The sequence below is a fragment of the Notamacropus eugenii genome, chromosome 4, assembly GCF_028372415.1.
Source record: "Notamacropus eugenii isolate mMacEug1 chromosome 4, mMacEug1.pri_v2, whole genome shotgun sequence".
In the NCBI taxonomy this organism is placed as follows: Eukaryota; Metazoa; Chordata; class Mammalia; order Diprotodontia; family Macropodidae; genus Notamacropus; species Notamacropus eugenii.
The window spans coordinates 14370734-14395927 of record NC_092875.1 but is presented as its reverse complement, the minus strand read 5'-3'; the positions used below and the strand labels follow the sequence as shown (position 1 = coordinate 14395927).

At 44.3% G+C, this 25194-nt stretch overlaps 1 protein-coding gene across 10 annotated transcripts in view; it reads left to right on the top strand.

The window, feature by feature from the left end:
* The window catches only part of OSBP2 (oxysterol binding protein 2), a 293276-nt gene that overhangs the window by 228392 nt on the left and 39690 nt on the right, over nt 1-25194 (top strand). For 9 of the 10 annotated variants that reach the window (XM_072599925.1, XM_072599926.1, XM_072599924.1 and 6 more), the window contains 4 exons: nt 2678-2864; nt 12309-12414; nt 16344-16401; nt 16838-16984. In XM_072599925.1, coding sequence (XP_072456026.1) covers nt 2678-2864; nt 12309-12414; nt 16344-16401; nt 16838-16984 — 498 coding nt within the window. The remainder of the gene's footprint in view (nt 1-2677; nt 2865-12308; nt 12415-16343; nt 16402-16837; nt 16985-25194) is intronic. The other variant, XM_072599933.1, reaches the window with a different exon arrangement.

Here is a 25194-nt window from a genome sequence, read left to right as displayed (position 1 = left end):
GCAGCCCCCTAACCCCCTTGTAAGTGCCAAGTAAATGTTCCTTGAATGGTAAATGAATAAATGAATGCTTTAGACAATTATGAGCAGCCTGCATTGCTCTTTAAAATGCTGGCATAAATTGGGAATTGCTTCAGCTTGCCTCTTGACCTTCTCCAGAGATTTATGAGTTTGTGATCTCACTCTTTACAAAAACAATTTCTGACATTTATGTGATGGTACATCATGTTTTTCAAAGTACTTTTGGTGCATTTAATACTTGGCAGAGTCCATGATTCCAACAGGGTGGAGTCCTCTTTACTCCTTTACACCTCAACCATTCAGTCCTTTGATCAGTGGCCTTCATGAGCTGCTCTGGCCAAAAACAAGCCATTCCTTGGTGACCAGCTTTCTGGTCGTGAGCCCATCTGAATTAACTAGGATTAGCGTTGAGACAGCAGCATCATAGACCCTCCTCAAGCCTTCCCAGCTCTGTAGGCCTGCTAGGACTTGAGGGGAATTTCAGCAAAGGGTCACCTGCCCACGGTACCGGAGTTCAAGCATTGTACACACAGAAGGGTCATGATAACATAGAATTCCTACACCCCGTGCAGAAAATTGCCATTTCCTTAAGGCTGGCATACAGCTGTGAGGGATAGAGGCAGGCAAGGGGCCCATAGGGATTGTCCAGAGATGACTCTGGGACATGTGGCCCCCAGCTCCCAGGCAACCTCTCAGATGGCCAGCATGCTTCTGGAGGCAATGTACTCAATACTGAGCCTCTTGTCTCAATAATCACATATACTTTTGTGAAACTTTTTTCAATGAATAATGATCTTTATGCCCTGCCTCAGGGTCCCACAGAAATCACTGGAAAAACAAAGGCCAAAATGACAAGGCCAGGGCTCCTTAGGCTGGGGCTGCCATTCAGTTGGTTGTCACATTCAGGCGTTCTGGTGGAGGTTCAATCCCTAGCTGCAGTCGTAGTTTTGCTGTAACACTAGTCTTTGTGACAAGTTTATGTTTTTAGTCCTTGCTTAATAGCTAGTAAAACGTTTTTGAAAGGAAGGAAAGGGAATGCTGTTGGGCCCTCATGAGATGTGTGACTATCATAGTGGCCTCAGACAGGGATTTTACCCCCTGGGTCTCCTTCCTGTAAAATGAGAGCTGGACCTCACAAGAGCTTTCCCATCCTCTCCCAGTTCCAGATCTAAGGATGTGTAAACAACTTTTGGCTTGAGTGGACTTAGAGAAGATGGGTAAGTGTACCCCAGGCAGCAGGTTCTAGTGTACAGAGTAGTTCCCTAGATGCCATGGGGTGCCAGGTGGCACTGTGGAGACAGGAACATCCTAGAAGTGAATGAGCCTGCAAGAGAGAGACTAGATCATCATTCCTACAGGAGGTAGCATCCCAGACCTTCATGCCAGCCTGCCCTGGGACTGAGGAAAAGAAAAGAGGAAGGGCTGGCAGAAGAGGTCCCGATCAAGTACATATTGACCATTTCTTCAAGGATCACTTTAGCAGCTGCTTTTTGCAGAGTTTGTACCTGGTGCTAGGAAAGGCGGGTCCTTCCCTCAGAGCCCTATTTCCGGTCTACATTTGAACAAACATTTGTCGAATGCCTACTGCATGGAGACAAGGTACTGATACAGATGTACATGGCAAAGCCTTGCCTCAGAAAGCTTAGAATCAAATAGCCAGACAAACATGTGGACAAATCAGTGTACTGAGACAAGAGCAAAGGAGAGTGCCAGGACTTCTGTTGGGGAAAAGCCAGCCCCAGGACCTCGAATAGAGAGAGGACAAAGGCCTCCCCAGGCTGACTCAGCTGGTCTTCCCAGTCTCCCTAGATGGGACTCCGCTTCCTCCACTCTGTCCCTTCCCCACGCCGTGGCCCATCTCCAGGCCCCCTTCCTGGGCAGAGGTGATCCCCTGGAAGGTATTCCCCTCTAGGTTTAAAATACGGCCCAAGCATCATCTCCCTGACACCCTTCTTGACTCCCCCAACCCTAGGCCCTCCCTCCCACACTGCCTTGTATTGATGCACTTTCTGTTTGGGCTGAGCATACATTTGCATGTACCCGTTTACCTCCCAGAGTAGAACATAAGCTCGTTTCAAGGAGTATCGTGCCTGGCACCTGGCAGTCAATTAATCCATACTTGCTGATTGACCCATTAGTGAAAATAGGGGAGGGTGCTAGTGTGGTGTGGCTGGGCTGTATGGCCCTGTCCTGAAGAGTAGAATGAGTGGTGGACAGCCTCTGTAGCAGGGCTGCGAATGGCAGCTTTATAAGGGAGGTGCTGGAGTTGAAAGGAAGGTGATGCGATCATAGGAAAAGTACTGAGGGGGCATCACCTTTCACCAACCCTTTGAATTTTACAAAAGACTTATATGCATGATCTCGTATGGTCTTCACAGTAGCCCTGAAAGGTAGGTGCCAATAGTGCATCCGTTTTACATATGAGAAAACTGGGCCAAAAAGTGGCTAATGGGAATGCCTCCTAAACTTTAGAGCTAGAAGGTCCCCGAGGGTCATCTAATCTAACTCTTGTTTTTACACCTAAGTAAACTGAAGATGGTAAGTAGTCAGCTGATAGCCAACCCCATCCATCTCCTTGCTGCCTGTGCCCTGGCAAAGAGTGAGGAGGCTGTGTACCCCAGCGCCAGGCCTGGCTAACATGGGGGGATTCTTCTCTTAGGCTTGTCAGGACTTCTTGGGACTAGCAGAAATACATAGTCGGAAATGGCAAAGAGCCCTACAGTATGAGCAGGAGCAAAGGATCCGCCTGGAAGAGACCATCGAGCAGTTAGCCAAACAGCACAACAGCCTGGAACGAGCCTGCCGAGGGGCCCCGACCAACCCCAAGTCTGACAGCTTCCCCCAGGGTGAGTGGGCCCCCTGCCAGGGCTGGAGGCAGGGGAGGGCTCCTGGGGGGGGGGGGGAGGGCTTTCCTCTCTCTGCCCTGAGGGGACTTGCTTCTTCCCACATTGGAATCACCTGCTCACCTAGGGCAAGGCCAGCTTAGGACTTTGGAGGAGCACCACTATTTCTGTCCTCATCAACATGTCAGTGACAGAAGACTTGCTGGGGATGGGGACAGAAAGCACAGAGTAGCAGAAAGAGGGCTGGATTGGGGTTTTGCGCCTCCTTGCAGGGCCTTAAGAAGGTCCATGGGTCTTCTCTGGGCAAGTGACAAGGTTGAACTAGCTAACCTCTGACCTGTTGGAAGCTTTGATCCTAGAAGAAAAGCCTTAGGAGGAGACAAGATGCTAAAGGGTTAGGTTTGTTCTCAGAGGGTGCCTCAGAGGGTGAGTGCAGGTCAGCAAACGTTTCTTAGACACTGTTTAGACAAAATCAGAATAGTCCCTGCCCACAACAAGCTTCCACTCTTCTAGGGTGTGGAGGAGACAACAGAATGATTTCAAGAAAGAAAGAGCTAACAGGTACTTTGAGGAGTGGTTTCTGAGTGGTGGAGGTGAGGGCAAGGGGAAGCACTGCTAGTGCACAGAGTCACTTTTTGACATTGAGCTGTCTGTCCACGAAATGGGCTGCCTTGGAGGACAGTGAGATTCCTCATGTCCCAGTGCTCACGTGGGTTGGATGCCCACTTGTTAGGGATGTTGTAGATGATGGGGTTGTTTGGGGCAAGGGGGCCCTCCACCCCCCGATTCTCTGATTCTCCCTCGAACACTGCTGTCTTCAGTTTACGAAAGACTGCCTGTGAAGAACACAGTTCTGCAGGGAGAATGAGCACTTCCATGAGGTAGCACTAACAATGTGTTTATATTCACTTAATCCTCCTAGTCAGGCTCTGCTCTTACTAGATAGATATTGATTGGAAAACGTCTGGTACCTTTGTATGCTCATACCATAGTGTCTTGTTTCTACCCATATCTATAACTAACTTGGAAATAGAAAAATTGTATACCAACACTCAAGACACTTAGAATGATAAACTTATAGAATCACCTCCTCCCTACTGGTCAAAATCACGTCCAGAAATATCATCTTCCCTGACAACTTCTACTTTTTAAAGGATGAAATCTCCAGAAATGTATCATCTGCTCCTCTTTTGGCAAAAGAGAGAGTTCCAGGTAACTGAAGTCCCTCATTAGTGTTCTGTCATGCCTCCACAGCAAATTTGCAAACTTTTACACAAATTCACCAATTTCTCCCTTCTTCCTAAATGGTCTGTAGTATACACCCCTTACAAGATTGCTTCTATTTCTCTCTCTGACAATCTTAACCCAAATATTTTATGCCATTTTCTGCTACCTCAGGTTCTTAAATTTCTTCATATACCTTCTTAATATATAATGCTATACTCAATTACCACTCTAGTTGTGTGGCAGTGGAGCAGTCACTTAACGTTTCTGAAATCAAGCTAATCTTCAAAATCTCTGACTAAATTGTGCATAGATTCTGATCTATGTTGGTGGAGGGATTCTCATACAGACCAGATCACAAATCTTTAACATACTTATCTCTAGCGTCAGTGATCCTGTGAGGTCTGATTTACCTCTTGGCATCAACATATCTAATTCACCTCATTTTTTTACCCATACTTTGTGCATTTGAGTATTGACTTTATCTGAAGCCAGGTGTTTTATTGCTAAACTTTTCTTGGATTTTGTCTCCTGTAAATTAATAAGCATTCCCTATGGTGTAGTTCCTCTCAGTGGAAACCAACTTGGCAATTTCTTCCCTCCTCACTTTTCAGTTTAGAGCCTTTTTGGTTAGATTTACGATCTCACGAATCTGTTTTTGCCAGCCCTTTTTAGGGCTGCATGCCTGACCATAAGATCATCATTTCTGGATTTTAAACTGTGGCCTCAAAAGCCAAATCCCAGTTGTAGACAGTCTTCTTAACCACATATTTACATTCCAAATTTACTTTCTTTTCAGAAGCTTTTCCCTTCAATTGGCTGCAGTGATAGACATTCTCCCCATGCTCATATGTGTGTGTGTGTGTGTGTGTGTGTGTGTGTGTGTGTGTGTGTGTGTGTGTGTGTGTGTGTGTGTGTGTGTCCAGGAGAAACTTAAGGGATGGTCTCATCACCCATAGGATGGATGTCTTTACAGGAGTGACTTCCTCAGCGTGGCTCCAGAAGGCAAAACTCACTTATAAAGACGGAGGTTATAAAGCCATAGATTTTTTGCTCCCACACCACATTTTGATACTGCATGTGTCTTTTTGGGAAGCTCGGTGGTGCAGTGAGTAGATCTTCAGGCCTTGAGTCAGGAAGACATGCGTTCAAATTCCCCCTTACACATTTACTAGCTGGGCAAGTCAGTTAGTCTCTGCTTGCCTGACTTTCCTCAATTGTACAATGTAGATAATGATAGCACCTCCCTCCCCAGGTTGTTGTGAGGATGGAATAAGATAATAATTCTGAAGTTCTCAGCACCGTGCTTAGCATGTAACAGGCTCTATATAAATGCTAGTTTTTATTGGCTATTATTAAACACTCTACTATGTCTTTTTAGTTATTTCAGCTTCACTCTATTTAAGGCAGCCCTATTCCCCTCACTCTCAAGGTCCTTCTCTCCCTCCTCATTTGCTACCCTTTCTTTAGTTGTAATAGGTTATTTTTTTAACCCATTAAATCCTGTCTTTCTTGCATTTATACAGTTATTTAATTTTTCCCTTCTTTTTCCCCCTTGTTAGTCAAGTAAAATCCCTCTTTCTCTTCTCCTCTTCAGTTTGTTTTGTTCATTAGTCTTTTTATCCCATTTACAGTATCTTTTTCTTTTTTAATTCAACGTTATTTTCTTTGCAGTTGATTTCTCTTCATCCCGTCCCCAAAGCCTGTGCACTGAGAACAGAAAGAAAACAAAACTGATCACAGATAGAGTCGCTGATTGCCCGTGACTCCCCTACCCCTACAGAAGAGAAAAGAAAGGGTGCTTCAGTCTCCCCCTGAGTCCCTCGCTTCTCTGAGGGGAGTCCTTTGGATTGTGTTGGTCAGTTGCTGAGTCTTTCAGTTGTTTGCCTTTACCATGTTACTGTCATTGTATACATTATCCTTCTGATTCTGTTCACATCCCTCTGTATCAGCTTAAACAAATCTTCCCAGATTTTTCTGAAACCATCCCCTTAATAATTTCTCATAGCACAGTAGTGTTCCATCATATCTATATACCATAATTTGTTTAGTCATTCCTCAGTTGATGGACATTATCACTTCTTTGCCACCATAAAAAAGAGTAACTGTAAATGTTTTTGTACATATGGATCCTTTTCTTATTTCTTTGATCCATTTGTAATACAGACCTAGTAATGGTATCTGTGAATCAAAGTAGTTTTGGGGGCATAGTTCCACGTTGCTTTCCAGAATGCCTGGGCTTATTCACAGCTCCATCAGTAGTGCATGAATGTATTTGTTTTCTCACATGTCTCCCCAGCATTTGTCATTTTCTTTTTCTTTCTTTGTCAACCCCATTGATCCTATGGTTGTAAAGTAGTACCTCAATGTTGTTTTAATTTGCATTTTTATAATCATTAGTTAGATCATATTTTCATATGACTATCGCTACTTTGGATATTTCGCCTCTGAAAACTGCCTGTTCATATCTTTTGACCATTTAGCAGTTTACTAAAAGCCAGAAATGGCTCTTACTCTTATAAACTTGAATCAACTCTCTCTGTATTCTCAAAATGAAAGCTTTATCAGAGAGACATGCTGCAGTTTCTCGCTTCTGTCTATACATTTTAGCTGTATTGTATTTTGTTTTTTCCAAAAACTTTTCTGATTTTTATATGATCAAAATTGTCCATTTTACTTTCTGTGAACTTCTCTTTCTTTTGTTTGGTCATGAATTCTACCCTTATCCATAGAAGTGACAGATAATGTCTTCCATGCTCTTCTAATATGTTTTTGATGTTTCCCTTCATGTCTAATCATATACCTGTTTGGAGCTTATCTTAGTATGCAATGGGAGATGTTGAGCTGTACCTTGTTTTTGCCAGATTACTTTCCACTTTTCCCAACAATTTTTGTTGAATCAAGTAAGTTTTTGCCCCAGTACTTGGAATCTTTGGATTTTTCAAACTCTAGGCTACTATTCTCATTTGTTTCTGTGTATTGTGTACTAATCTGTTCTACTAATTCGATATTCTCCATCTTACCCACTACCAAGTTGTTTTAATAATTATGACTTTGCGGTATGGTTTGAGGCCTGATACTGCTAGGCCACACATTTTTCCCTTTAATTCCTTTGATATTCCTGACTTTTTGTTTCTCAAAATGAATTATGTTATTTTTTCTAGCTCCTTTGGCAGTTTGATTAATAGGGCACTAAAGAAGTAAACTAATCATTTTTATTGTGTTGGCTCAGGCAGTCCATGAGTGATTCATCCATATTTCTTCTTTGTGCCTTTTTCCTAAAAGAATTTCTTTCCCTCATTCTCTTCATTACTTCTATTCTCCTTTTGCCTATTCTAGACTTTTATTCTTTGACTCACAACCCTTATGCTTATTTAGCCCATCTTTATTCTTGCATTTCTCATAGAATAAAAGCTTTTATGACATCTCTTTTGGATTCCTTCTTCTAAAGCATGTCTTACCCTCTGGCCCCCTTTTTCCTGTTAAGCTTCACTCTTAGTTAGGCATACCACTTGGGAGTGTTAGGGAGGACATTGCCCCAAGGTTGGAATTTTCCTTTTCCCCTGATTATGCAGTTCATTATTGCCCTCACCAGGGACATTTTTCTTCCCAATGTCTTAGAGTCTTTGCCCTGGGCCTATGCCCTCCCACTCCTGGGTGTCACTTGCCCCTGGGAGCCCTGTTTCCCTTCTCCTGAGACAGATTGAGTATCTCTCTCAAAACCATTTCTTGGGAATTCTACCAGTGGTATGAGTCTGATGCCCTTTCATGGTAGCTCTGCCTTCCATGGGAGCTCCTTAGTGGCTCCTGCTCCCACTTCCTCTCCCCCCTTCTCAATTCCTCCCTGACTCTTCTCCTGTTTTCTTGTGGGTTCTCTTCTTTCTGAGGCTCTGCAGGAGTTACTTTCCCTCTTAATTGGTCACCTGGCCCAGAATATCTCGATTTTGGATCATTTTGAGAACTGTTCACTAGCACCCCCAAGTAGTTGTGAGCCCCAGTATTAGCAATATGCCAACAGAGACCTAATGAGTCTGCTTAGAGAGATTTCTGCAGCGAGTAGGGGTTTGGGCCTTTCCTCTCAGGCCCTTTCTGCGGTTTTTGTCCTAGACGCAGCAGCCTCCTCATTATGTCCTCCAATCAATCTTTGACCTTCCAACTGTGCTGGAACATTCTCCCGGCCTTCTGTAAGAAGCCTTTTACAGTCTCTCTTAATGCTAGTGACTGTCCTCCACCTTTCCTCCAAGGTGCCTGTATAGCTCCTCTGTGGACATAGCTGCTTTCCTTCAAGATAGAGACTGTTTTTGGCCTTTTCTTGGAAACTCCAAGACTTAGAACAGTGCCTGGCACACAGTAAACGTTTAAGAAATTCTTGTTGACTAGAGACAGCAACGTCCCCATGAGCCCAACCCAGTCAGTTGTTGTTGTGGTTGTGTTCATCCTTCGTTTTCAAAGATGTCATTAGAGAAATGGTGACATGACTTGCACTTGACTTTGTTTTGAGTGAGGGAGGGCTGTGCAAGGTCACCAGCCTCACTTCTCCTCCTGAGGCATCTGGGTCCAATGGCCAGAGATTCATCAGGATGACTGGAGATGGCCCAGGATGCAGTGGGAGGCCTTTTCAGGTACTCACTTAGAGGGAGGTAATACCCAGTCAGTGAAGAGACCTCTTTAAGAAGTAGTCAGGGAATGGCCCCCTTTAATGAGCAAAAGAAAAAATAAGTAAATCAAGCTGGGAGGGAACGATAAAGTGTTCCTATTGATGATCACTCTAAGCCAGCCATTAAGTGGAGTCAGTAATAGTCAGTAAGCAGTAAGTGTTTATGAAGTGCCATGGCTAAGCAGGAGCTCACAGGACCATTGACATGTAAGATATGGGGGGAGGAGACCAAGAAAGTCCTCTTGCAGAAGGGGAACTTGAGCTTCATCATCATGAAGTGACGTTTCTGACAAGAATAGGGAAGTTTGGAAGAGATCTGTGAATCACCTGCATAAAAACGATAATGGGAACTGATGAAGTAACAGAGAGAAGAGGGTCCAGAGCAGAGCCTTGGGAAGCACTCACACAGCTCAGGCTCTGAGGAGGAGATGAGGAGGAGTAGGGTCAGGAGAAGCCAAGGAGGGAAGAGCCAACAGGACAGAAGGGTGATCAACAGTGGCAGATGCAGCAGAAAGAATGAGAACCAAGAAAAGATTGTCCAGTTTGGCCATTAAGAAAAGGTCACTGGTCACTTTGCAGAAAGCATTGTTAGAGGAGTTTGGAAGCCAAACCAGGGTTAAAACGAAAATGGGAAGAAAGAAGTGGGGGAAATAAGTATTATTAGCTTTTTCTAGGAGTTTAGAAGGAGAGAAGGAAGAGAGAGGAGATAGCTTGAGGGGATGCTAGGGTTTTTTTAAGGAGAGTGAGACTTGGGTATGTTTGAAGGCAGTAGGGTTGGAGCCAGTAAGTGAGGGGGGGGGGGTCAAATATTCAGGAGAGGTAGAGGATGCATTTTGCTGGAGAAGACAGTATGGTATGAGGTGAAGGGCACATGTAGAGGACATGGGCCACCTCATTATCAGAATCTGGGAAAGAGGAGGACAGAGGAAGGGATCGTGGTCAGGGGGTTCTCTCTAAGAGAAATGGAGGAGAGAGAGGTCATAGTGAGGTCCCCATCTGAGAGAGGGAGGAGGGAGAGGTATGGAAGACCTGAGGAGTCAAATTGTCAAGCATTTCATTAAAACCTGTGTTCTAAGAAAACATGCAAACAGCTCTGTACAAAGGGCAACCAGGTGGTTCCATAATGGATAGAGCACTGAGCTTGGTGTCAGGAAGATGTGTTCATGCGTTCAAATCCAGCCTCAGACACTTACTAGTTGTGTGACCCTGGGCAACTCACTTCACCTTGTTTACCTCAGTTTCCCTGGGTGCAAAATAAGCTGGAAAAGGAAGTGGCAAACCACTCTAGTACCTTTGCCAAGAAAACCCCAAGTGGCATCACAAAGAATTGGACACAACTAAAAATAACTGAACAGCTACAACAATGTACAAACAAGATGTAGAGACCTAGATCAATACACAAGATAAATCAGACATAATCTCAGAGGGAAGGCACTACAAGAAACGTTAGTCCACAAACATTGATCAAGTACTTAACTATGTAACAGGTACTGGGGAGACCAAGAAAGGCAAACGAGAATCCCTATCCTCAGGGAGCTACCAGGCCAACGGGAGAGACAACATGAAAATGAGATCAAATGGATGGAGGTCAGGTTGGAGGTGCCTTCAGGGAAGCCAGGAAAACTGAGAGGAGAAAGGGAAATCCTGTGTGAAGGAACAAAGATGAGAGCTGGCCAGGTGTGCGTGAGGAACAGCCAGGAGGACTGTGTGTGTGACTCATTGGATATGGGGAAGGTGCTGGAGAGGTCAGAAGGGCTTTAAAAATGCCACCAGAGGTTGCATTTGATCCTGGAGATCATAGGGAGCCTGTGAGAGAATGACACAGTCCACTCTAAAATCATTTTGGCAGCTATGGGGAGGATTATTGAAGTGCAGAGGTTGTTGTAATAGTCTAGGAAAGAGAAAGAATGACTGGGAGCGTGTGTACAGGAGAGAGGTTGTGAAGGAAGAAAGGACAAGATTTGGCAATGGAATGGATACGTGAGAAGTGTGAGGGAGGAATCTGAGTGGTAGGCCTAGGTGAATGAGAAGATGGCGGTATCCCTGGCAGCCCTAAAGAACTTTGGAAGGAAAGATAATGTGAGAAAAGAGATAGCAATCCAAGGGGAGTGGGAACTCCAAGGGAAGAAGAAACATGTCTTGCTTCTCCATGTCTCCCAGAGTTGCTAAGAAAATTATCTACGTGATCACCAAGAAAGCTTTTTGGAGAACTTGTCACCCATTAGGTATACCAGTGTACAGTCCTTGGTTCCATCAAAGAGAACTGATCTCACAAGCTAGGGTTGAGGCTAGAAACAGAAGCCTTTAAAGGAATGAAGAGATCAAACATTTTGAGGAAAAGACAATGATCTTTCAAATAACTTTCCTAGAAAAGCCCTGCAAACAGCGTAGGTGGAGACTAACCAGGGACTCAGTGCAGCTTTCTCTCTTGGGCCCGCTTGTTGCCTCTGATGTTCTAGGCCCTGTCCAGGCTGGCACTTAGAGGAACAAGGAGCAGCTAATGAGAATCTGGCTTCTGGACTCTATGGGCCTCCAGGGCCCACACAGGGAGAGTTATTAGAGAAAGTCCCAGTCCCCAGGAATCTATCAGAATTTGAGCTGAGACCAGCCCCTTCAGTCTCAGTAAATCATCAGCTCCTCCAGCACCTAGACATGTTAGGGTGACTCACTTCAGCCCCCGTGGCTGTGAAGGAATTGGAATTTAAATCCTAGCAGAGCAGCCTAGGACAGGAAAGCATATGTTTTGGAGGCCAGAGCAAACCAAGCAGGCAGCCTAGAATCAGGTAGGGACAAGCCAGGGTTGGCCAGAGAGGACAGAATCAGAATGCCAAAGCCAGGAGGAGCATCCTCAACACACCTCTGGCCGAGGCCACATTAAGGAAGCCTGGGCATGGAGAAAGGCATCCGATTGGTGCATTCCATCCTGTGAGCTTCTTGCTGGCGGCAGGGCACTCTGAATGGTCCTCCAGCCTTGGGTTCCCCAGTGGAAAATGTGGGAAAATGAGCTTTTGGAAAAAAAAAAAAAAAAGGAAAGAAGCCAGAAATAGTGATCTGAATCTCAGACTGTCAGAGGGATCAGAAGCTGTTCCAACCCCCTCCTTTTATAGATAAAAAAACTGAGACAGACCCCAAGAGGAGAGGAAAAGAGACTCCCCTAGAATCACACAGGGCTGGGCTGCCTTATGCTAATCAGCAGAGTCAACTAACAGTCTAAGAGTGGCAGGGCAGTTTGGGCCCGAGGCACCACAAAGAAATGCAAATGAAGCAGGAGAATGCTGGCTTCCCACTTAGCTACAGGTGCACCTTACTGCACTTTAGGGGGAGAGGGGGCGGTGAAGGGGAAAGAGAGCTACTGGTTGGCTTGGGTTTGTTTTCAACATCATTATTATTATGGGAATGGAGGGGGCGCCAGGGGAACAGTCCCCCCCAGGTTATCCCAGTGTGCTAGGAAGGAGCCTCATTGATTCACATCTACACCCTGTCCACATGGCAGGAAGCTGTACAATTGTATATCAAATCTGTAGACTGACTGGTGGCTATGGAGTTAACCTGAAGCATTTTCCTAGGGGTCAAAGGAGACCTCAGTGATGAAGATGAGGATACAGAGTATTTTGACGCTATGGAAGATTCGTCTTTCATCACAGTGATCACAGACCCTAAAGACAACAGCAGGTATGTCTCTGTGCGTGATGTCTCACCTTAGTAGGTGGTGGCACTTCGCCGATAACACAGGAACGTTTATCAGGTGCCTCAGAGGCCCCAAAGGTTCTGGGTTCTAGGGAAGATACTAAATGTGGACAAAACATGACCAGCAGCTGGTCCTGGTCCTGGCCATACCATTAAAAACTTTTTGTAAAGTACCTTAGGCAAGTTACCCTCTCAGCATCACATTTCTCCATGTTTAAATTGGGATTAAGGTTGGGGGTAAGGGGTATCACTAAACTGTAAACATTCTAGTGGTTCAGGAGCTCCTTTTAGCTTAACTGTTCCAGACTGCATTCTAAGGTCATGGCCTAGGTCAAGGAGAGAATGAAAATCTAGAGGACCCAAAGACATTAGAGAAGGTCAAGAGGTGGAGGTCCTCACATCAAGTTACCCCCCCATCTCCACTTGTTGAGATGTTTCCCGTCCTTTAGCACCCAGATCCATGAAGCTTGCCCGACTGACCATCCCTGTCCACAGGAGGTTCACAAGCTGGAGCCCAAGAAAGGGATCCCAAAAACATGGTGTTATGGGTTTGACTTGAGGAGGCCTAGCCATGAGTGTGACCTTGGGTACATCCCTCCCCCTTACTGGTCTTCCATGTCCTCTGTTGTACCCCAGAGAGGTTAAGCTAGATGTCTGAGGTCTCCTCCAACTTGAGATGCTGTGATCTGAGGCCTGCCCAGGTCTGACCACCTCAGGGGGCCTCTGGCTTCAGGCCTGCTCTGGGCAGGGCACCTGTGGCCAGAGCTGTTTCACTTATAGAGACAAAGGGGCTTGTGTATTCTGTGTTTAAAATAGCCATTGTCAAGCCCTGGGGGATTCAAATATGGCAATGCTCTGGTCAGTGTGGGAGGCAGGATTAGAATTGGGTTCTTCCTGACTCTAGGAGAGGCTGTCTCCATTTCGCCTGGCTGTCTCTCTAGTACAGCAGTAACTTCTTAGAGACAGGCCCTGGGCCCTTTTCAGCCTTGCTTCCTAGCACCTGTCATGTTATCAGCCCTTCTTCTTTATTGTGTGCTGGGATGGGTCATAAGACTGGAAAGGTTTGTCCTGGAGAAGGACTTGAGACATGGATGAGCTGATTGCAAAGACCTGGAGGACTGTCATGGGAAACAGAGATTGAAGAAATTTTGCTTGGTCCCAGAGAAGACATCTGGGACAGACGGGTCGGATTTCAGTTCCACATAAGGAAGGAATGTGTTTCACAGATTTCCCACAGTAGAACAAGCTGTTTAGTTAGAGATAGGCCAGAGCAGGATGGCCTTCATGTGCTTGTCAGGTGGGATCTCCTCAGACTGGAGTGGGACTGGCTGCCTCTGAGGCCCCTCCTACTGGCCCATTCTCCCCAGGTATGTTTCATCTCAGGTCTAGTCTGCAGCCTTGAAATGGGAGGGGTGGCTCGGGTGTACACTTTTGACATCATACTGCTAATATTTCTACACCTTGGCCATACTGGCCACTTTTCAGGGGCACCTTAAAATCATGTACATGACTAACATGGGGCATGAGTCTGCAGCATGATCTCATGACCCACCCCAATGCCAGGTGTGCCTTTAGTGCTTACCTCTCTGGAGTCCTTGAAGGCTGACAAAGCACTCTGCTTATGCTCAGTGAAAAAGAGACTGTAAGTATTGCTATCCCCACCTGCAGATGAGGAAACTGAGGTTCAAAGGAAGTGACTTGCCCCCAGTCCTAAAGCTGGTGACATCCAAACTCGTCTCTTGTCTCCCAAACCTCTGGGGTTTTCACTCACCCCACTTGTACCAGTTAATTTTGTGATCTCATCCACCTTCAGTCTTGGTATACATTTTAATTATAATGCCATACTACTTGAAGGAGGGCAGAGAGGCAGTCTGTTAATCACTGTTTGTGGCTCACTCTCAAGTCTATTAAGAGATCTGACCAGGGACTTGTCCTCAGGGCTGTTTCTGGCTGCTACAGGCAGTAGAATCTTGTCTTTCCCAGACCCATCACCGTCACCAAGAATCTAGGGGCAAAATGACAAGAGTGCTTGGAATCTAAAGGGCCATGAACTAAGATGCCCTTGGCAGGTCAGCTTACCCCTGTGGGCCTCAGTTTCTGCATTTTACAGATGAGGATGATGACCCCCAAACCGAGTGTGGTAAGGCCCAGACCAGTGAATGACCAATAGAGTTATAGGCTTTAAAACTGGAAAGCAAATTCTAATTCAGCAAGAATTTATCTTCTTATTTAGTGAGTCTTACTTTTTTTTTGTTTTTACATCCCCTTCCTTCCTCCTTTCAATGAGTCTCCCTCATGACCAAGAATATGGAAGAAAAGGGAAAAGCATTTTAGTGAAACTAGCTTCTGATCAAGCGAGACTGGCATGCATGCAGAATTATTCACTTGTGTCTCTGCTTCCATCGAGGAGAGAGAGGCAGTTTTCATCACCTTGAAAGACAAGTTTCAGAAAGCATTTATTATGCTCCTACTATGTAGGAATGCAGAAATAAAAATGACTTGGGTCCTACCCTCCAGGAGCTTGTATTCCCAGAGGGCGAGGGTGGGAGTGGGATATGATGTGTAAGGAGATCCATATAATACCAGGCAGAGGGTGTGCTGTCTGGAAGTGGGGGCGCTGAGCTGGGCCTTGTGTGTAGAAAAGGATTTGAAAAGACAAAGAGGTAGAGGAAGGGCCTTAGGATGAATTCGTGCAGTGACTTGCAAGGCACAGTGGTTAGAGCCCTAGTGCACACATCGGAAACCCCACCTCAGACACTCAACAGTCATTTAAATTCTGCCTGCCTCAGTTTCCTTATCTGAAAAATGGGAGTGATGATAATAGCACCTACCTCACAGGGATATTACGAAGAACAGATGAAGTAACATTTGTCGAGTTCTTTGCCAACCTTGAAGCACCATTTCAATGCCAACAGTTGTTATTGTCCTCATTACTATTAGTCCAGGTTCACTGTATCAGGGAGTATGTGACCAGGAGTGATGTGGAACGAGAGTGGAAAAATCAGTGTGGATCTAGCCCGTGGGAGGCTTTGAGTACAATGTCAGCCTGGTGCCCTAGGGGCCCTAAGAAAGGAAGGGAGGGATCAGAGAAGGGCAGAGGACAGAAGCACTGGAGCATGAGTGATAAAGTCCTGGATGAGGACCAGAGAGGAAGGGGCAGCTGCAGGGGGCAGCTGTGAGGAAGAGTGACTCGACAGGACTTGGGAAGTGATTGGATGCAGGAATTAACAGTTAAAGAAGAATTCACTGTGGTTCCGAGAAAATGGTGGCATCATCAAGAAAAATAAGGAAGAGTGGAGCAGGGGGAAGAGAAGCCCAGCCAAGGCACTCTGTCTGCTCTTCAGAAATCATCTGGTCTAGCCCAAACCCAGAGGCTCCATCACTCATCTAGGAGGGAGCAGTCAGAAAGGGCTATGCGTGTCCACCTACAAAATGGAGATGATTCTGCCTACACAGTTACCACTGCCCTCCAAAGGATCCATCACGCCTTCGCAGATCCTGAGTTCTTGCAGTGAGGGCACTCCCTCACCAAGACGGATCAGAGCTCCTCTGTCCCTTCATAGAGGTGGGACTCAGTTCCTAGGACCATAAAGTGAGGAGTGGAAAGGACACTACCTGCTTCCCACATGGTGGGTTGAGCCTATGTGCTTATCCTAGTAAGACTGTCCCCTGGACAATAACCATAAACCCCCCATCAGCCCAGGAGGACCTACAAGAGCTTGCCTTCTACAGGCCAGGTCTTCCTCCAGGCTCTCAGGAGATGTGGGGGAAGCCTTTCCAGGAGGGGCTCAATAGGAAAATTACCTGGTTAAGCTGGGGTACCTGAAGATAACCCACTTTGGGGGAACCATTCAGTCTTTTGTACTATAGAGGTAGGTCCTATAAATACCCCCTGACCTTTGTGTTTTCCACAGATCTGCTGAAGGTGAGAATGAGGCAGGCCCAGTGGATGACTGGAATGCAGAGGACCATGTGAGTAATGTGGACTAGAGAGGGTGGGCTCCCAGGGATGGGGAGGTGGATAAGGGAGGCCTCAGAAGGTCCGTGGGCTAGAAGCCAGGGCACTTAACCTTGAAGACAGAAATCAATACTTTATTCTCTTAAATTTTCACTGGGGTCTTTTCCAAATTATGACACTTCTGTCTGGAAAAGGGAAAGGATCTGCCTCCACCATGAGCCCAGAGCTCTCCCTGCTCAGAAGGCATCTGGAATCTACAGGGAGTGAGCCTAGTGGATGTCTGAGGAAGGCAGGACTCCTATCGTCCCAGCCCTGCCCAGGGGTCAGAACATGTGTTCACTGCCCAGGCATCACTACCAAAAAAGAGAACATTTTCTTGGAATTTTCTTCCTGCTTTATTGACCAGGCTGAGGCCCTGGTCCCCAGCTCCTCCTTCTGATTCTTTGGCAGGTGTTTGGGAGTGCCGCGCGCATCCTGGGCATGCCGCCCAAAGTCAAGAGGAGGACACGCATCCCTGACAAACCTAACTATAACATTAACCTCTGGAGCATAATGAAGAACTGTATCGGCAAAGAGCTATCTAAGATCCCCATGCCTGTACGTGAGCGGGGCCCGGGCAGGGGGGCTGGGGGACATGCCCACAGGGCCTGATGATTTTCAGAACTTTACATTTTGAACCCCAAAGTAAAAAGTGACCCTAAGTCTGTTTGGTAGCAAAGTTGTGAATTTGTAGTAAGGATGATAATAGTATCCCTGTTACTATAGGACCTGAAGGGTAGCCTTTCACCACCCTAGCCCTGGAAGGCCTAGGTTGCAAAGATTATCTCCATTTTATAGATAAGAAACTAAAGCTTAAGAGACAAGTGACTTGACTGGGTTATCCAGTTGGTATGTGCAGTGTTTTTCTGCCATGCAGGACTGCTTCTCACTTAGTCATGCCCCTAACTTGTTGTCCCGGCATTGCCTAGGAATACTTGCGAGCTCTCTGAGGCTGGGGTCATGAGACCTCAGAGCTTATCCAGACAGAGTCACACACAGAGCAAGGAGGAGAGCCAGAGCTTGAATTAGAGTCATCACAGCAAGGTTGGGTAAAAAAGGGAGGACATAGTCATGTTATTTATGCAGATAATGTACTCATTTGCACACATCCAGAGGAGAGAAGCATGTTACAGGAGGCCAAAATGCAGAGATATTTGTTAGTATGGCATGTACTGCAGATCACCTGAGCAGGAAGGGGCCATAGGCCTTCTGGAAACAGACAAAAAACCACAGTCTATAGGAGTACAAGTCATACTCCCTTCTGGAGCTCGTTCTCTCTGTCCAAAACCAAGGAGCAAACAATTTCTTGGCTTGCTTTGATGATCATTTCATCCTTCACAAAGTGGAAGAGTCAACTGAAGGAAATCCTGGACAGGATTTTTACTACCAAGGTGAAGAGAGTCTCTGGAGTAGGAATGGTGAGAACTTTTGGAGGAAGTGACTCCTCTTCCTTGACATCTGTGATACACAAGAGGAGGAACGTAAGGAATATTTTTGGGGAACCAATTTCAGGATCAAAATGAACTAAAATCCTAAGGGAAAGTCAGCCCAGGAAGGGTGGACAATTTTCCACAAAAAGAACTTCTGAAGACACAAAGAAAAACTATTCCAATGACCTAGAAAAGGAGAGTTATCCAAAAGGACAGAGAAGAGGTGTACAGGAAACTCATTAAGCCACTTAGCTTTTTAAAAGATATGGAAGCAAATGTACAGGTACTGAATAATCAACATAAAAACATGGCCCAGTCCTCTTATAATCATGGCTGGAAGGCTGAATCATAGAGGAGTTGCAGCGGGTAAGGAAAGCCAAGGATAAAAAATCATGGTGGCTAGGAGGACTACTGGGAAGAAAGACTGTGACTGAAAGAAGGGCAAGAAGGGTGATCTGGGAAGCAGGGAAGTCTAGGCTACTCAGTTGACATGGGGCTTTTTTTCTCTCCAAAGAGGATGATCTTTTTGACTTGAAATGTTCAAACAAAAATAACTCATATGAAGTTAATATGCCAACATAAATAAGGAGCTGGTAAGAAAGCACCTGCCTGCCTTTGGTGAGTTCAAGTCACCTGGGCCAGAGTAATTATATATTCAGGTACTGAAAGAACTGGCAGATATAACACCTGAGCGATGGTTATTAGTAGAGGGAGAAGAGGGAGTTTGCCAACTCTAGGCCATTGATCTGGACTTGGATTCCTGCCAGGCTCCAGAATATGTTGGTGGTGGTATTTGTCCTTCATTTTCAAAGAGAACCAGTGACATGATGTCTTGACTGCATGTGACTTGGGTTTAAGTGAAGCAGAGCTGCAGTGGTCAGTAGACCACTGACAGCAGTAACTGTAGAGGTTGGATCAAGCACAGGTCATGCAGACTCACCTGATTTCCCATTTTGACAGTCACCAAATTGGCAGATGAGGTCAGTGTTCTATAGTTTACCAAGATTTTAGGAAAGCATTTGAAAAAGTCTCTGCAGTGTTTATGGAAAAGACAATGGCACATTTAAACAGATTTGGAGTTGTTTGAATGGCCAGGCCCAGGAGATGTCCTTAATGGTGGTTTGATGTCAGCCTGGAAGGCTGGGCTTGGCCTTGTGCTATTTAACTTATTTATCAATGACTCATGGATGGGGTGGTTATCAAGTCTGCAAACTAAACAAAATGGGAAATGTTGGCCGACACACTGGATAAGAAGCAAGGTTCAAAAAGATCTTGACATATTTGGATATTGAGCCAAAACCAATCACTTGAAATTGAATACAGATAAGCCTACACTTGAAATCTTGCCACCTGGGTGAAAAAAAATCGACTTCAGAAGCACAATTAGAATTGGGCAGAGAGCAGTGGACTACACACTCCATGTGAGGCCAGAGTGTGATGTAGCAGCCAAGGAAACAGCCTGAGATGGTGATCTAAGGTGGCAGAAGAAGGGTGGCGCCTTTTTGCTGCTACTGCTTGGGCATGTGCCATCTGGAGTCTTGGGTGCTGGTCTCAAGGCCACATTTTAGGAAGGACCTTAGTAAGTGGAGAATATCCAAAGGAGGGCAAACCAGTTTGGTGAAGGTTTTGGTTAGGTTCATGCCACATAAGGACTGGTAGAGGGACCTGGGAATATTCAGCCTCTAAATGAGAGCTCTCAGAGAGATGGTCTGTGATAGTGGTCTATAATTATGTTCAGGGTTGTCACCTAGAAGAGGGATCCCCCTTATTCTGCTTGACTGAGAGGCAGAAGTAGGTGCAGTGGGTAGAAGTAACAAAGAGGCAAATGGAGCAAAAAAGCCCTGATAGGTCAAGGTATTCCAAAGTGAAATGTTCAGGGACATGGAGACTGCCCATCAGTAGAGATCTTCAAGTTCAAGGTTGTTTTCTGGGTATGTTGTAAGAAAAATTCTCTTTCACAGAATTGTTAGTGCTAGAAGGAAACTCAGTGACTATCAGTCAAATGTTTGGTCAACTGGTATTTATTAAGCACCGGCTGTATGCCAGACCCTGGACTATGAAGGAGGGTTACAAACACAAAGTGAGACAATCCCTGTCCTCAGGGAGATTGCATTCTACTAGAAGGCCAACTTATACCTCAAAAAGAGCCTATGTTATACTCAAAAAAAAATTGAAGAGAATAAAAGGTGATAGACCAAAATATGACCAATTTTGATGCAAAAAATTTAGATAAGTTCTAGCAAAAAGACAATAGCAATATTTTTAGAAAAATAGTCATTATGACCAAGTTGGATTTGTGCCGTAAATATGAGGATGGATCAACATAGAAAAACAATAAAAATTAATGATATGAAAAACAAAAACATTTAAAACGACATGGTTAATTACTAGATAAAGAAAAGCCTTTGACAAAAGTATAAAACTATTATTCTTTAAACCCTGCAAAAACATAGGCATAAAAGGGTAATTTTTTCATACGTGATATAGATATATAGACACATAACCAAAAACTAGCATTATTTGTAATGGGGAAACATGAAAGCTTTCCCTCAATAAGTACAAGAGTAAAGAAAAATAACCCATATTTCCACTATTATTTTAGTTTTCACGTTTTCATTAGTTCTAGACATGCCATTTAGATCAGTAGTAAGACAGGAGAAAGAAATTAAAGGTATAGACATTGATAAAGAGGAAACAAGTATCCACATTAGCAGATAATTTTGGAACACTCTAGAAATTTTGGAGGGAAGCCCTGATTGGGGCCATAGCTTCAATAAAGGAGCTGAATGCAGAGTGAATCCCCAAAATATCAGTTATGAAATTCAGGAGGAAATAATAGAAAATCCCATTGAAAATAACTACAAGATACATCAACTATCTGGGAATCAGTCTTCCAAAATACATTTAAGACTTGTAGAAATAAAATAAACAGAACACTCATTAAAGAATGAAAGACTTGAATAATTGAAGAAATATTTGTTACTCGTGATTGAGCCAAAATATGATTTCTAACTCAATTAATTTACAGATTTAGTGTTACACCAAACAGCTGAGGGGCAGGGGGAAGTTCATAGAGCTAGGCAAAATAATAATTTATTTGTAGGAACAAAAGATCTAGAATCTCAAGAAAAATTGTGATGAGAGGGAAGGATTAATGAGGGAATATCAGTTCCATAGTTCAGATAATATTATGAAGGTGTTCATCATCAAAACCACCAAGACTAGCAAAGGTGACAAAAGATGGGTATCATCTTTTGGAAGGCTTGTGGTAAGCCAAACACACCAATAAATACACTGTGGGTGGCACTGTGAATTGGTCCAGCCATTCTGGAAAGCAGTTTGGAATTAGCTAAGTGATTAATGTGTCACTTTTGGCCCAGAGATACACTGCCCTATTAAGTATATACTCCAAGGAAGTCAACGATAAAAAGTAAAGCTTAATATACCCTGAAATATTTTTTATTATCAAGTTTGTAAAAGCAACTAGAAAGCAATTAAATGTCCATCAATTGGGGAAAGACAGAGCACATTGTGGTACATATCTGCAACAGTGAGGAAGAGGAATACAGAGAAGTCTTAGGAACTGATGCAGTGTGGAGACAGCATATATGGTGACTACAGCAATGTATGTGTGTGTTCATCCTTCGTTGCTCAATAAGACCATGCCATCAGAGAAATGATGACATGACTTGCACTTGACTTTGTTCTGAGTGAGGGTGGGCTGTGCAGGTCACCAGCCTCACTTCTCCTCCAGAGCCATCTGAATCCAGTGACCAGATATTCATCAGGATGACTGAAGATGTCCCAAGATGAGGCAATTGGGGTTAAGTGACTTAGACTTAAGATCGCACAGCTAGTGAGTGTCAAGTGTCTGAGGTGAGATTTGAACTCAGGTCCTCTTGACTCCTGTACTAGTACTCTATCCACTGTACCACCTAGCGGCCCCTTACGGGGCCCTAACCAAGACAGGCTTCAGTGGGTGATTGGGTAAATGAAAGCTCAGTGACAATCAGAAAATCTCCATGAACTCTGTGGAAGTACAACAGCCCAAATAGGAGATATTACAAAGGTCCCTTCCTCCTCTGCAGAGGTACTAAACAGTAAGCTCCCCATCCCTGGAGATATTTTGAGTTGAGGTGAGACAACCAATTGGGATCAGAGGCTAAGAAAATTTTGGAACTATAAGGAAGCTTAGAGACCATCTATTCCAAGCCTCTCACTCTATAGAGAGGGAACTGTCTATGTTCTATCTTTGCCAAATATTAAATCGAATGTCAGAATTAGTAAAATATGCTGGTTAATCTTGCTTAACTGAGGAAGTAGAAATAAATTGGGACATGCAAGTCATGAAAATAAAAGATATCAACTAAAACATTTTTTTAATGTATAAAAATTTTTTGGTACTGGCTAAAAATTTTTAAAGTCAAATCAGCAGAACAGACTAATAAGCAAGAATCAGAAGCAGTATATCTCAATAAACTAGTGTTCTGTAAATGTAAGAATACAATTTATTTGAAGAAGAGCTCCCTATTTGGCAAGAACTGATGGTGAAAATGGAAGGCAGCTGTGTTGAAATTAGATTTAAAGCAGTTTTATGTCATATGCCATTGTAAGCCCAAAGTAGAAACATCTGAATATGAAAGGTCATGCTATAAAAAGTTAGATGAGGATTTTGTCAGGGGAGAATTCATACTGAAACAAGGAATAGAAGAGATCTGAAAAGATAAAATGGGTTATTTCAGTTACATGAAACAGGAATAAAATCAAAGCACTTGGTAGAACAAGAAGTGAAACCATCCGCTAGGAAAAGAAAATCTTTGCATCTCAGATATGAGTCTCATATCCAAAAGACATAAGAAATTAGAACAAATATCTAAGACCAAGAGTCATTTGCTAATGGATAAGTAATCAAACTGCAGATAATTATCAGTGATTATTCCAAGTTGTTAATGATAAGATAGAAATTGAAACAACTCTCAGTTTTTACCTCATGCCCAACAAATTGGCAAAGATGACAGTCACTGTGAAAGATAGTTCCTGATTAAGCTGGGAATTGGTGCGGCCATTCTAGAAAGTAATTAGGAGTTATGCTAAGAAAGAGACTGAAATTCCATATCCTTTGACCCTGAGACTCTGTTGTTCGCTCTCTATATCCAGATGTGCACATCAGCACTTTTTATGATAACCTAAAACTGAAGACAGAGCCAGTACCCATGCCTTGGTGAATGGTGAAGTAAATTGTGCTACATGAATGAAATGGAGAATTACTGTATCACAAGAAACACTGATTGCAGACTTCAGAAAAGCCTAGAGAAACTCATATGTGTTGATACTGAGTGAGATCAACAGAACCAGGAAAACTGTATACACAATGACTATAGTAATACAAATTGAAAAGGGCAAAAAAGAAATACTTTCTAATCATCTGGGCCAAGCTTGGCCCCAAACAGGAACAGAGGAGCCGCCCCCTCCCCTTGACTGAAGATGGGGGACTATTGATATAGAACATTATGTGCACTTTCAGTTAAGAAATATCTGTGGAGTGCATGGCATTAGCAATGTACAGATATGATTTGCAGTCATGACCAATGGTCTAATTTAGTCAGTTTTGCTGAGTTGGTTTTTTCCTCGTTCTTTTTTAATGTATAAGGAATGGCTTGCCGAGGTAAAAGATATATATTTTCAGAAATGAATGTTTTATAAAAAATAAAGGCATAAATAAATATATTTTTCAAAAGAAAACAGGGAGAAGAGACAATCTAGCAACTGCCTGATCCCTCTTCTCTATAAATGTAGGGCTTTTGGAGAAGAGCACAGTGATCATAGCATTTCAAAATAGCCAAGGGACCTGAGATATCATGACTTTGGACCCTTGGTTTAAACCCCAGGTTTCTCTTCTATAAAATATGGATAATTATGCCTATAAAGAAATAAGGGGGGGGGGGGGTGGAGCCAAGATGGCAGAGTGAGAGCAACAACTCACCTAAGCTCTTAAACAAACTCCTTCAGATGCCTCTAAGGAGAGAATCTGACCAAACTTTGGAGGTGGAGAATCTAATAGGAAACAAACTGTGGCAGATTCACAGTGCAGGACAGACTGGAAGGTTGCTGGAAAGGTCACCTCTGTTCCACGGAGGTGAGCCTACAGTGCGCAGTGCAGCATGGGGAGCAGGAGGGCCCCAGGAGGCCTGAGGTAGCAGCAAGTGGAATGGTGGAGCAGAAGCCCAGGGCGAGAGACCAGTGGAGCCAAGTGAGTGACAGCCACTGAACCCCAGATATCAGCCACAGCAGCTCCTGGGACTTTCAGCCCACAGATTAAACGTCTGTAAGTCACCTACTTGAACTTCCAGGAACCGGGATGAAAGAGTGATCAGTAAATACTCTCTCCTGCCCCCTTGATGACCTCGAAAGAATCATAAAATATTTTCCCAGAAAAATCCTGGATCACTGGGAACAGCCAAGGGGGTAAATAGTCTCATAACACCTGAGGCTAGTAAAATAGCTAAGGGGGATTCCTCCTACTGTGGCAGAGGCAATCCTGAAGGAGAGGGGCCCCAGTGCTGTGGGAACTCACACTAGGACCCAGGTGTGCCTCAGCGCTAGGAGAGCCCCAGGAAGGGTAGAAACTCACACTAGGACCCAGGCGAGCCTCAGTGCTAGGAGAAGAACCCCAGGAGGGGTGGAAACTTGCACTAGGATCCAGGCATGCCTCAGCACTTCAGGGGAAACAGAAGGACAATAGGGCAGCTGGGATCACCAACCCTCTGAGCTTGCCTTTGCTTCAGCTCAACTGAGGAGATCTCCCTTGACCAGACCACCCCTCCCCCATGCTTAACAAGCTAGCCCCCCGGGCTAATCAGGGAAACACAAAACAAAAAGATAAAAAGACACCTGCCCTTAGTTTTTTCACACCAGCCAGCTCAACACCAGGTTCTGCAGCTTCTAACTGAAAGAACCAGAAGCCACAACACGCGATCACCATCATGAGCAAGAAAAAGCAAAACAAGGGCGAAAAAAAAACCCACAGACTCTATAAGGACAAAGACCAAAACACACATACCAAAGAGATTGGTAGTGAGACTGTACTTCCATCTGAAACTTCAGAAGGGACTATGAACTGCTAGCATGCACAAAAAGCTCCCCTGGAACAGCTGAAGAAGGAAATGGAAGAGAATCTGGCCGATGATTTCAAAAGTATGGAAAAAGAATTCCACGAAGAGAACATCTCTTTAAAAAGGAAAATTGAACAAATGGAAAAGGAAGCACAAAACCTAACTGGGAAAATTGGACAAATGGAAAAGGAAGTTCAAAAACTAATTGGAGAAAATAATTCCTTAA